The 14359-nt window shown below is 40.3% G+C and overlaps 1 protein-coding gene across 2 annotated transcripts in view; it reads left to right on the forward strand.

Annotated features, from left to right (window-relative positions):
* The window catches only part of LOC134353797 (activating molecule in BECN1-regulated autophagy protein 1-like), a 423477-nt gene that overhangs the window by 385983 nt on the left and 23135 nt on the right, over positions 1-14359 (forward strand). For both annotated transcript variants that reach the window (XM_063062189.1, XM_063062188.1), the window contains exon 18: positions 10888-11067. In XM_063062189.1, the coding sequence (XP_062918259.1) occupies positions 10888-11067 (180 nt within the window). The remainder of the gene's footprint in view (positions 1-10887; positions 11068-14359) is intronic.

Here is a 14359-nt window from a genome sequence, read left to right on the forward strand (position 1 = left end):
TTGAGCTCCTTATTTAAGAAAGAGTGTGCTGACATTGGAGAAGGTTCAGAGGAGATTGACGGAAATGATTCCAGAAATGAAAGGATTATCATATGAGCAACAATTGAAGACTTTGAGCCTGTGCACACTGGAATTTAGAAGAATGAGGGGGGATCTGATTGAAATCTATCGAATTTTGAAAGCCCTGTGAAGAGGATGTTTCCTTTGGTGGGTGAGTCAAGGACCAGAGGGCACAACCTCAAATTACTGGTATGTGCATTTAGAACAGATAAGGTGAAAATTCTTTAGCCAGAGGATAGTGAATCTGTGGAATTCGTTGCTACAGGCAGCTGTGGAGGCCAGGTCACTGGTTGCATTTAAAGCAGATGTGATAGGCTCTTGATTAGTCAGATCATGAAAGGTATGGGGAGAAGACTGGAGAATGGGGTTGAAAGGGAAATGGATCTGCCTTGATGAAGTGGCAAAGCAGACTCTAAAGGCCGAATGGCTGAATTCTGCTCCTATATCTGATGGTCTTATGGTTTAACACCAACAAAGGAACATCCAGAATGAAAGAATGATATAGACTAGCAGAGTTGAGAGTAGGAAAATCCAAGCAAAAATGACCATAATATCTAATTGTTAAGAGTAACAATATAGAGAAACATATCATGAGGAAAAGAGTGAGTAACTGTTTTGATTTTAAGGGTCATGACTACAACTTGGGAAATAAAATGGGTGGCACTGGACCACAATGTAAAAGGCATGCATGAAATTCATGGAGAATGGCGAACCAAAGAAAGAAATTTTTAAAAAATGAATTGAAAATTAAGTTCTCAAGGATCGTGAAAGAAAATAGTCAAGTATACAGGTAAAAAGTCATGATGACAATTTGGTCACTGAAGGACAATCAAGATAAAAGGGACAATGATGGTGGTTTGGAAGAAAGAGTAAATTATTCTTTTGTTTCAGTTTTAATAAGGGGGCTTAGCAAATGAGTGTGTTAGAAAATGAGATTAGAAATGAATTGACATAGTAAGAGGAACAAAATGCAATAAAGTAATGAAATCTGGCAGATAAAATCATCTGTCTACTTGGACTACATTAATTAAACAATTCAAGGAAACGATCATGTCCATGATTATGTGTAATTACTAATAATTCATTCTAAATGGCTATAGTACCAGAGTTCTAGTAGATGGCTAAAGTTGATATTGTATGTAAGAAGGAGGAGTTTGATAACTACAGAATATTTCACTGCATTGTGTGCAGTGAGAAAATTAATAGATTTCTTCCTAACAGAGAAAATAGACATTTTGGAATTAAACATATAAAAAAATAAATTGTCAAACATTTCAAAATGGAAAATCATTTTTTGACTCACCCACTAGCTCTTAACTTCAGAGAATAAAAACAGTAAATGAAACGTAAGTAAATTTTCAGAAGGATCTTCAGTAAGTTTCCCCAATACACGATAAGTCCAGTGAGGACAGAGTCAGTGGGTAAAGTAATAGGATAGGTGGTGGCCACACAGAATCAGAGATTAGGAGTAAAGAATAAGGGCACACAGTAGGTGCTGGATTCCCAGGAAGTTCAGTCATAGGGCCACAGATATTAATAATTTATATTAACAATTTTGATTTTGGAATCAAAAGGTACTTGTAAATTTGGAATTGACAATGAATTGGGTGGCTTCCAATGAACAGAACTACACAACTTACAGAAAAATATCAGTAAGTTTGACTAAGCATGTAGTTAGTAATTGTCTTCCAACACAGATGAATACAACGAATTAAGTTTGAATAAATAATTGAGATCACGCATTGGAAATTAGAGAAGAGGGAAAATAAAATGAGAATATATAACAAAGATCATCAAAAATTGTGAACACAAGAAAATTACATTACAATAAGGATGTGACTGTAAAGCAGAGACAGTAAAATTAAATATTTTTGAGCTTTGATTGGACCACATTTGGAATAATTTCTTCTGTGCTGGATGCCAAATAGTAAAAATGACATAGAAGTATTATAGTCAATGAATTCGCCACAGTTGTGACTGACCTTATCAGGACCTGTGCAGGTGAGTGTATTGCCTTTGAGAACATACTGCACTGTGTTACAGTGGAGATTCTGAGGCTTTAGCTCCTTCAATGCTTCAGCAAGGTGACACTTCAATGAGAGAAGGTGAAAAGCTGTAGGTAAATTTTTTTTTCAATGTATTTATTGTTTCTTTTCTCATAATTGCACCGTTAGAGCAATAGTGATGCCAGGCAGGACAGCTGAATGCTCCTCTTGCAGGCTGTAGGAAGGCAGAGAGACCTCCAGTGTTTCTGACGACTGTAACTGCAAGAAGTATGTCCAGCTGCAGCTTCTAACAAACCACGTTAAGGAAATAGAGCTGGAACTGGATGAACTCCAGATCATCGGGAAGCTGAGGGCATGATAGATAGGACATATAGAGAGGTACTTACACCAAGGTGCAGGACACAGGGAACTGAGTGACAGTCAGGAGGGTGAAAGAGGTTAGACAGTCAGTACAGAGTACCCCTGTAGCCATCCTCCTCAACAGCAGATATACCACTTTGGATACTGTTGGGGGAATGGAAACAACTTAGAAATTCAGAGTGGTCAGGTGTATGGAGGGAATGGAAGAGAAAAGCTGAGCTGTGGTGATAGGGAATTCATTATTTTGGCAAACAGTAAGGAGGTTCAGTGGCCAAGAATAAGATACTTGGATGGCATGTTGCCTCCTGGGTGCCAGGGTCCAGGACATCTTGGATCTAGTCCTTAGAATTCTTAAGTGGGTGAACAGCCAGAGCTCATGGTCCACATAGATACCAATGACATAGGTAGGAAGAGGGACGAGGTTCTGCAAGGTAAGTTCAGGGAGTTAGTTGCTAAGTTAAAGGACAGGACTTCCAGGTTGGTGATCTCAGAATTGCTACCAGTGCCATGTGCTAGCGAGGCCACAAGTAGGAAGACCGTATAGTTTAACACGTGGTTAAGGAGTTGTTGCAGGAGGGAGGACTTCAGAGTTTGGATCATTGGGCTCTCTTTCAGGGAAGGTAGGACCTGTACAGAAGAGACAGCTTGCACCTAAACTAGAGGGGGGGACTAATATCCTAGCGGGAAGGTTTGCTAGTACTGCAGGGGAGATTTAAACTGGAGCTGCAGGGGGTGGGAACCAGAGTACCTGAACAGATAGTAGAGTGGTTCTGGAAACAGATGTTGTTAAGACTTCAGACAAAAGGTTGAGTAAGGTGGGACTAATGTTGTGAGTTGTGCTTATTTCAATGGAAGAAGTATTCTAGGAAAGGCAGATGAGCTCGGGGCATGGATCAACACTGGAATGATGGTACTGTAGCTACTTGTTTGCAGGAGGAGCAGTACTGACAGCTCAGTATTCTGGGGTTCCATTGTTTTAGATGTGATAGAGCAGGACAGATTAAAGAGGGAGAGGAGGCGTTACTAGTCAGAGAAAATGTCATGGCAATGCTCAGTCAGGACAGATGGGGAACTCATCTAGTGAAGCTTTATGGATGGAAATGAGGAATAAGAAAAGTATGACCACTTTAATTCGGCGATACTATAGAGCACCCAAAAGTCCGCGGATTTAGAGGAACGAATTTGTAGAGAGATCGTAGACTTGCAAGAAACACAAGTTTTTTGATAGTAGGTGATTTTAAATTTCTACATATTGACTGGGGCTCCTGTACTGTAAAAGGGCTGGATGAGAAAGAGTTTGTCAGATGTGTTCAGGAAATTTTCCTTATTCAGTACATAGAAGTCCCAACAAGAGAGTGTGCTATACTTGATCTCCTTTTAGGGAACGAGACAGGGCAGAATGTAGAAGCTTGTAGGGGAACACATTTCATCTAATAATCATAATGCCATTAGTTTCAAGGTAATTATCAAAAAGATCTGGTCCTCGGGTTGAGATTCTAAATTGGAGAAAGGTCAGTTTTGGTGGTACCAGAAAGGATCTGGCAAGTGTGGATTGGGGCAGGCTGTTTTCTGGTAAAGGTGTACAGGTCGACCTTCACTAATCCAACTACCTGTAATCCGGTTCCTTCGATAATCCACACTGCTTTCAAATTTTCCACACAACTGTAATTTCAAATTTTCCGGGCCACCGTACCAATCTGCGCACTGTTTTGGTTGCGCTAGATCTGTTCACGTGTTGGCGCACTCTTGTAAGCACAGACAGGTGATTCCTGCTTGTTTTCCTGCATTTATTAATAACATTTGCGTGAGGCGCGTCCACCCGGCACCAGCCAGCAGCGGGGGAGCTGGCGCACGCTGGGTCGGTCCGCCTTCTCGCCTGCCTGCCGACAGTTGGACACTGCCCTCCGGCATCACCCAGCCGGCGCTCTGTTCTTTTCTGCCTACAACCTCAGATCAGACATGGTCACCCGCTGAATTTAGGCATATTACTAAGCGGAGGAAAAGAGACTAACGAGGATTCCCTCAGTAACTGCGAGTGAAGAGAGAAGAGCCCAGCGCCGAATCCCTGGCGGAGACGTGAAATGTGGTGTCTAGAAGATCTCCTTTCTCTGACTTCTGCTTCTGAGAACCCCACTCTTGCAGACATGTAGCTTTGCCTGAAGGTGTATTAAATGTCTCACTTTAGAAGCGGAAGTGCTCAGCTGTTCTGTATAAGTTAATTCCTGTACATTTACCTGTACCCTTTATTTTATCTGTGCCTGTACAGTGTATTACTTTATTAAAATTTCACTCGCTACTCATTTAATATTTCTGTTTCATTATTATCTAAGTTGTACTGATTTACATGAGTCACCTCTTTCTCCCTTATTAGGAAAGAGAGAGCCTGCAGCATATCGAACTATTGGGTGAACAATGTCATCTTTGGGGTAACTGCAAGTCTGTGTCTTTGCAATCGCTTAGCTCACGCTTGAGTGCTGGTAGTGGGTGCGCTTTATTTTTTTGCCGGTGGGGAGGGGGGATTGTTGCTCGCTGCCGCTTACGCGCGGGAGGGAGGGGAGCAGAGCCAGTGGGGGAGCTTAGGGGTTCTAACATTTAATTGTTGTTCATTCTTTAGGGCACTCTGTTTTTGTACAAACGTTTGTAGATGGTTGCGAAGAAAAGGCATTTCAGGATGTATATTGTATACATTTCTCTGATATTAAATGAACCTTTGAATCCTTTGATATTTTAAAGGTATGATGAGCTGGTTAGCTATTGCTTAATGTGACCCTTCTGTAATTTGGCATTTTCAGTAATCCGGCACTCCTCAAGTCCCAATGGTGCCGGATTATAGAAGGTCGACCTGTAGTTGGTAAGTGGGAGGCCTTCAAAAGTGAAAACTTTGAGAGTACAGAGCTTATATTTGTCTGTCAGAATAAAAGGCAAAGATAACACATTTAGGGAACCTGAGAGATTTCGAGGCCCTGGTTAAAAAAAAAGATGCATAGCAGCTACAGGCAGAAACAAATGAGGTACTTGAGCCATATAAGAAATGCAAGAGAGCACTGAAGAAAGAAATTGGGAGGGCTAAAAGAAGGCATGAGGTTCCTCTAACAGACAAGATGAAAGAGAATCCGAAGGGCTTCGACAGATAGGTTAAGAGCAAAAGGATTGCAAGGGACAAAATTGGTTCTCTGGAAGATTAGACTGCTAATCTATGTTTGGAGCCAAAAGGGATGGGGGTGATTTTAACTGGATTTTTTGCATCTCTGTTTACTCAGGAGGTGGACACAGAGTCTATAGAAGAGAGGCAAAGCAGCAGTGAGGTCATGACTTCTGTACAGAGTATGGAGGAGGAAGTGCTTGTTTTCTTGAGGCAAATTAGGGTAGACTAATCCCCAGGGCCTGATTTGGTGTTCCCTGGGACCCTTTGTGACACAAGTGCAAAAATTACAGGGGCCCTAACAGAGATATTTAAATCACCCTTAGCAACAGGTGAGGCAGTGGAGGATAACTAATGCTGCTCCACTATTTAAGAAAGGCTCTAAGGATAGATCAGGAAATTATAGACCGGTGAGCCTGACATTAGCAGTAGGAAAATTATTGGAAGGTATTCTAAGGAACCAGATATATGAGAGGGATTAATTAGGAATAGCCAGCATGGCTTTATGCATGGTAGGTCACGTCTGACCAATTTTACGACAATGTTACCAGGAAAGTTGATGAAGGCAAAGCAGTCGATTTTGTCTCCAGCAAGGCATTTGACAAGTTCCCCCCAGAGGGATTGGTCTAGAAGGTTTAGTCACTTGACATGACTTAGGGTATGACTTAAGGATTGAAGGGTGCCCATTCAGAACAGAAATGCAAAGAAATATTTTTAGTCAGAAGGTGGTGAATCTATGGAATTTGTTGCCACGGGCAGCAGTGGAGGCCAAGTCATTGGGTGTATTTAAGGCAGAGATTGATAGGTATCTGAGTAGCCAGGGCATCAAAGGTTATGGTGAGAAGGCAGGGGAGTGGGACTAAATGGGAGAATGGATCAGCTCATGATAAAATGGCGGAGCAGACTCAATGGGCCGAATGGCCGACTTCTGCTCCTTTGTCTTATGGTCTTATGGACATTCAAGATGAGGTAGTAAATTGGATTAGACATTTGTTATGTGGGAGAAGCCAGAGTGTGGTGGTAGATGGTTGTCTCTCTGACTGGAGTCCTGTGACTAGTGGAGTGTCGCTGTGTCCATTGTAGTTTGTCATCTATATTAATGATAATGTGGTAAACTGGATCAACAAATTTGCAGATGACATCAAAATTGGGGGGTATGATAGACAGCGACGAAGACTATCAAAACTTACAGCAGGATCTGGACCAGCTGGAAAAAAGGGCTAAAAAATGGCAGGTGGAATTTAATGCAGACAAGTGTGTGGTGTTGCACTTATGGGAGGACCAACCAGGATAGGTCTTGCACAGTGAGCAGAAGGGGACTTCAGAGTGTGGGAGAAGAAAGGGATCTGGGAACACAGGTCCATAATTCGTTGAAAGTGGCTTCTCAGTTACACAGGGTCATTAAGAAAACTTTTGGCATATTGCCTTGACAGATCAAAGTATTGAGTACAGGAGTTGGGATGTTATGTTGAAATTGTAAAAGACTTTGGTGAGGAATATTGTGTGCAGTTTTGGTCATTTACCTGCAGGAAAGATTTAAGTAAGACTGAAGCTATACAAACAAAATCTACAAGGATGTTGCTGGGTCTGGAAGACCTGAGTTATATGGAAAGATTGAATAGGTTAGAACTTTATTCCCTAGAAGATAGAATATTGAGGGGAGATTTGATAGAGGTATACAAAATTATGAGGGGTATAGATAGGGTCAATGCAAGCAGGCTTTTTCCACTGAGATTGGATAAGGCTACAACTAAAGGTCATGGGTTAAGGGTGAAAGCTGAAATGTTTAAGGGGAACATGGGGGGGATCTTCTTCACTCAGAAGGTGGCGAGAGCGTGGAACAAGCTGCCAGTACAAGTGGTGGACGCGATTTTGATTTCAACATTTAAGAGAAGTTTAGATAGGTACATGGATGGGAGCGTTATGAAGGGCTATAGTCTGGGTGTAAGTCAATGGGACTAGGCAGTATAAATGGTCCGGTATGGACTAGATGGGCTGAAGGGCCTATTTCTGTACTGTAGTTTTCTATGACTCTGTTCCGTGGAGAGCATTCTAACTGGTTGCATCAACATCTGGTATGGAAGGGTCAATGCACAGGATCAGATAAAGCTGTAGAAAGTTGTAAACTCAGTCAGCTCCATAACAGGCACTAGTCTCCCCAGCATTGAGGAGATCATTAGGATCCCCATCACCAAGGATATGCTCTCTTCTTATTGCCACCATCAAGGTGGTATAGGACCCTGAAGACACACGCTCAACATTTCAGGAGCAGCTTCTTCCCTACTGCTGTGGTATTACTGAATGGTCAGTGAACCCATGTATATTACTTCACTTTTTCACTTTTTTTGCACTACTTATTTATTTTATAAATATTTATAAATATAATATTTATTTTATAAATATTAATTGTAATTTATAGTTTCTTATTATTATGTATTCCAATGTACTGCTGCCGCAAAACAAGAAATTCAATGACGTGCTAGTGATATTGAACCAGATTCTGATTCTGTTTCATAGAAACATAGAAACATAGAAAATAGGTGCAGGAGTAGGCCATTCGGCCCTTCGAGCCTGCACCGCCATTTATTATGATCATGGCTGATCATCCAACTCAGAACCCAGCCTTCCCTCCATACCCCCTGACCCCTGTAGCCACAAGGGCCATATCTAACTTCCTTTTAAACATAGCTAATGAACTGGCCTCAACAGTTTGCTGTGGCAGAGAATTCCACAGATTCACCACTCTCTGTGTGAAGAAGTTTTTCCTAACCTCGGTCCTAAAAGGCTTCCCCTCTATCCTCAAACTGTGCAAGATATGTTCAGATGTATGGAGCAAGGAGATTATACCTATCAGGAAAGGTTGAACCTCCCAAGTTGCTTTTCTCTTAAATCCTTCTTTGGGCAGGGAGGTGGGGAAATGAGTAGTAGGAGTTGTGAGTTAGTGATCAAAAAGAGGATCTTAAGAACTGTGACTTATTTTGACAGTGCATACATCTCAGCAGTTTCCCATATGTGGAAACAGATAAACCACAACATAATAAGATAGAGATGGAGAAATTAGAGGTGAATTCAGAAGTTATTTATTGGTGAGCATGTGAAATGTATTCAGGCAGTAGTAGTAATCAATAGTATTGATGCATTAAATGCAAAACTAGATAACATTTGGGGCAGAGAAATAGAGATGTATATTCGTGAGATGAGAGGATGTTTGAGTGGGTCATAATTACCAGCAATGATGTGTTTCTGCATCCTTCATTCTATGAAATCACTGCATTACTGTTTGTGTGGCCTTCCTTGTGCAAATTCATTCCCACTTTTTTCATAGAACTGCACTTTAAACAGGTCATTGGCAGCAAAGTGCTGTGAGGTATTCTGAAAAATACAATATAATTGCAAGTCTTTATTTTCAGGTTGCAATTTTAGCTCAGCAGTATATCACTCATATCTCCAAGAGAAATTTTAAGGATTCAAAAACTGCACCACAAATTTGAGCATACAGTTCCAATTGACATTTCTGGATAGCTTTGAACTATGAAAAATTGGAAGTGCTGCTTTCCTTCTCGAAGATCCGCACACCAAGTCTGGTCTGTCTAGTCACATGGAAATAATAATGTCCATGGAATTATTCAAAGAGCAGGGATATTTTCCCAGAAGCATGTTAATCAACATCATTTTTAAAGCTGTTTGTCTTATCATTTATCATGCTGCTTGTTATGAAACTTTGTGTGTAAATAGGCTGCCACATTTGTTGACATTACAGAACTGAAAATGATGGACTTGGGTGTTTGAATAGTGTCATGCAAGTTGGGGGTCATACTGTTTTGAGTTTGAGCTGAACTAGTGGTCAGTTGATGCAGACACTGTCATGTTGTTTACATTTTTTTTATTGTTGCTCTTCTCTCTTGGATTCACTGCAAAATTGGGGTGGTGGAAATTTAGGGTGCAGTAATCAAATTTTAACAAGATGTAATGGCAATGCTTTCCATAATTGCAGACTTGCTTAGAAATTGCCATATGAAATATCAGATTGTTGACAGTCGGTGATACAATAGGAACTCTTCTGTAACTAGATTACAGAAGGCCCTGTGACTACCATTATGCCTAATCAACAACCAGTACACATTGATGTCCACACTTACTTACATTTCAAGCCACCTGTCTATCAAGCGGATTCTGTAATGATTTGTCCAGCTTTCAAGCATCATTAATATAACCTCATTAATTCTCCCTGTCTGAATAGAAATATAGGTGATGTTGGGCCATTCCTTCAGGTGTAATAGAAATCTGAACATTTTATTCTTCCGAAAGGCAATGATACGTTTGCATCATTAAGAAAAAAATCAAACATTTGAAAGATTCATTTTTATTCATTAAGACAATTGAAATATGGAACTTGCGCTTTAAGAAACAGTTTGTGATCCATTTGAATAAAGAACAGGCTTAAGAGCCCGAATTTTCTTTTTTCAGACCTGTGCTCAGCTTACCTATTTTGTAGAATAGTTCATTCTAGATTTTAATATACAATCAGTGGCCACTTTATTAGGTACTTCTTATACCTAATAAAAGTGGTCACTGAGTATGTTTGTGATCTTCTGCTGCTGTAGCCCATCACTTCAAGGTTTGATGTGTTGTGTATTCAGAGATGCTCTTCTGCACACCGCTGTTATAATACGTAGGTATTTGAGTTACTGTTACCTTCCTGTCAGCTTGAACAAGTCTGGCCATTCTCCTCTGACCTTTCTCCTTACTGAGCATTTTCACCCACAGGACTGCCGCTCACTGAGTGTTTTTTTGTTTTTTGCAGCCATCTCTGTAAACTCTAGAGACTGTTGTGCACAAAAATCCCAGGAGTTCTGCAGTTTCTGAGATACTCAGTCACACTGTCTGGCACCAACAATCATTTCATAGTCAACATCACTTGGATCACATTTCTTCCCCATTCTGATGTTTAGTCTAAACAACAACTGAACCTCTTGACCATGTCCATATACTTTCATACATTGAGTTGCTAAAACAAGACTGATTTAGATAGTTGCATTAAGGAGCAAGTATACAGGTGTACCTAATGAATTGGCCACTGAGTGTTCATCTGATCTTCACATGGTCACTCACCCACATTCATATCTACAAAAATTGTGCATGTGCAAGAGATCTGAAATAAAATAGAAAATATTAACTGGTCAGCCAGCATCTGTGGAAAAAGAAATTTTATTTTTTCAACTTGTATATCTTACTGTAATTCAAGGCAAAAATGGCATTTTATGTTCATGATATTAAATGAATTAATTCATCTTATCAGAACTGTGTTAATTTCAACAGCCAGCCAGTCTTCACTGAGTGAATCAGAGGCACCACTAGAGACCACAGCCAGTCAGATGGCGGAGGCCAGTGCTGGAACAAGTTCTGATTGGCCCTTGGAGAACGCAGGGGGCACCTCCTCCTCTGCACAGCAGACAGATACAAACCCATCAGCACCAGGAGCCAGCACAGCTTCAACAGGTAGGTCACAAACTGAAATCCAGAGCACCATCAGTACAGGGTTTGGTAAATTATCTAGGTATAGGATTATCTAACTGAATTCCTCCAGCAGAATATTTGTTGCTCTATCACAGTGAGTCAGATCACCTGACACATTCCTGCTTCTGAAGTCTCTGATCTCCACCTAAGAAATTTCTGGGATTCTGATCTCCTTCTTGATCTCTCGCAGCTCGGTTGTCTGCTCAACCAATTCCAGATTTACCAATGGCTGCAGTTAATCCTGTGAGGCAAACCAATCACATCCCTTGGTTGAAGCAATGAACTGCAGTCCACCAAAGAATATATATGGGGAAAAATAAATAATTATTGCTGAGGTGAAATTACTCCACAGCAAGGTTTAAGTCTTTAAGAAACATAGAGAGGGTTTAATCTCATCTGTATAATCCCCAGAAACAAATGTGCCTTTTAATATTTGCAAGTAATTGTTGAGTGAATTGAATACAGCAATAGGAAATTACATTCAGTCATTTAAAATTCAGTTATGAGTGATTGGTGAGACTTATTTGGAGTACCGGCAATATTGGTCTCCTGTTAATGTGTTGGAAGTAGTTGTTTTGGATGAGCTATCTCAAAAGGAATGGTTGGGCTGTCTAGACTTGTATCTGTTGGAGTTGAGAAAACAAATTACTTGATTGAAACATGTATTGAGAGAGAGTTTCCTTCAGTTGGAGAATCTAAAATTCAGGGTCACTGTTGAAAATGAAGATCACCCACTTAAAATAGAAATGAAGTGATTTTTTTTCACCCAAAGGTCATGAGACTTTAGAACTTCCTTCCTTAAGAGATGTGGAAGCAGAATCTTTGAATATTTTTAGGGTGTAGGTTGATAAATTCTTGATAAGCCAATGAGTGAAAAGTTCTAATGGGTAGACCGTAATGCAGATACGGTTACAATGATATCAGCCACAAACCTTTTAAATGGTAGAGCAGACTTGAGCAGCCCAATGGTCTATTCTGCTCCTGATTTCTAGGTATCATTATTAGTGAGGTTCTGCATTTTTGCCTGTTTTAGTTCATGTTAAAATGCAATTTTTAATAGTTTAGAGAGGTCCCAATTGATACTACAAACAAGAGCTGGTGTGATTGGATCTGGCATGTAATTGAAGAAGGGAGACAGTAGGACAGATATGCTACCAGTTCATAAAGTTACTCTCAGTAGACATGGCGTTCTAAACATGACTTTAAAGGTGCTGAGGGAAATTTAGCAGTGGTACACTAAATGACACCATATTTTCTAATTTCATTGGTTTGCCAGGTCATAAAAAGTACCTTTTACTTTGGATTCATGGACTACAAGTAAAATAAAGAAATAAGGTTTTGATAATATCAGATTGAAAGCCGCAAACTATATATTTCTTTAAAAAAAGCAAATAGAATCAAATAAAGTAGTTAGCTTTTCTATATGGCTGAAAGTCAGGATATTCATGAAACAAAAATAGTTACCAAAATACCTTTCAAAAGACTACTTAGTCTTAAACCTGTTACATTTACCCATTTGGGAATGGTTAAAACCGCCTTATTGGCTGAAGGAAGGAGACTGCATTGACAGTTTTACTACCAGTTCATGGTGACTCTCAATAATTCTGGCTGTGGTCATTATGAAGATAAAACCATCAACGCTATATTTCTGTCACTAATTTCCTCTCTCCACCTCAGACAATGCTACCCGTCACAAAAATTCAGTCGACCCTTTCACAGTCTTGCAGTTTGCAAGCTTGCAATTTTTCCTGATCATTTAGTTTATCCAGAGTTCTCATAGATTCATATCAGACAATCTCAAGAGACTTTATTGTTTACTATAGTCTTCTGAGTGATTATGTAATGCAAAGCCAGCAAGGTGCACTCCTGACGTCCGTCAAAATTAATAAAATTTTTCATACCTCTGATTCTAGTCCCCCCCTTCCCACAGGAATTGCTCTCTACATGACTCCCTTGTCCACTAGTCCCCACTGATCTTCCTCCTGGTACTTATTCATGCAAGCAGAACAAGTACTGCACCTGCCCCTACTCCTCCTCACTCGCAAGGATTCAGGGCCCCAAACTATTCTACCAGGTGAGGTGGCAAATCACCTGCAAATCTGTCAGGGTCATCTATTATCTCCAGGGATCATCGGTGAAACCCGACGTAGATTGGGCGGAGTCACTTCACTGAGCACCTTTGCTCTATCAGCGGCAAAAGGTGGGACTTCCTAGTAATCACCCATTTTAGTTCTACTAAATTCCATGGCATCTTCTAAATCACAATGAGGCCATTCTCAGGTTGGAGGAGCAACATGTCATATTCAATCTGGGTAGCCTCCAACCTGATGGCATGAACATCAATTTTTCTAACCTGGTATTTTCTCCTCTTTTTCCATTCCCCATTCTGGCTTTACTCTTACTCCTCCTTATCTGCCCATCAGCTCCCTCCGATGTCTCTCTTCCCTTTCTTCCACAGTCCACTTACTCTTCTATTAGATTCTTTCTTCAGCTCTTTTCCTCTTCCACCTATCCCCTCCCTACTTCTCACTTCATTCCGTCCCCCTAACCACCCACCTTCCCCCTCACCACCCACCTTCCCCCTCATTTAGTTTCACTTATCACTTGCCAATTTGTACTCTTTTCTAATTTTTTATTTTGGCTTCTTCCATCTTCATTTCCAGTATTGATGAAAGGTCACGGCCCAATATGTTGATTGTTTATTCCTCTCCATGGATGCTGCCTGACCTGCTGATTTCCTCCAGTATTTTGTACATGTTGCTGTAGATTTCTAGCATCTGCAGAATCTCTCGTGTATAGATAATATCTAATGTTTATCTTTTGTCTTCCTCAAAAATTCAATATTATCAAATACAATATGCATTTTATAAATCCATCTGAAATTATCTTATTATTATTTCTAAACTTTATTGACACTAAGATTAAAATCATGATTATCTGATGACTAAGAGTTCCCTTGAGCATTCTTTTTTGGGAACAAAAGTGTTACAAAAAGTCTACTAATATTGATACTCTGCCCAGCTATGATGCTGTTTCTCTCAAGGATCAAGTAGACCACCAGTGTACCCATGAACATGGGCATGTCAGGTGGGATAGCCAACAATTGTCGTAAGTGGTACCCAATCAGCAGATCCATGAAAAGAACATGTAGAATTATGTGGTTTGGGCAGCATTTGATATTGCAGATGATGGCTTTTTGTTGTCATAATTGGTATATTTTGGTGTAGTTGGTACAATGCAGAAAATTGTCAAGTGATTCACTTTGGAAGGATGA

Source organism: Mobula hypostoma, chromosome 11 (assembly GCF_963921235.1).
Source record: "Mobula hypostoma chromosome 11, sMobHyp1.1, whole genome shotgun sequence".
Classification (NCBI taxonomy): domain Eukaryota; kingdom Metazoa; phylum Chordata; class Chondrichthyes; order Myliobatiformes; family Myliobatidae; genus Mobula; species Mobula hypostoma.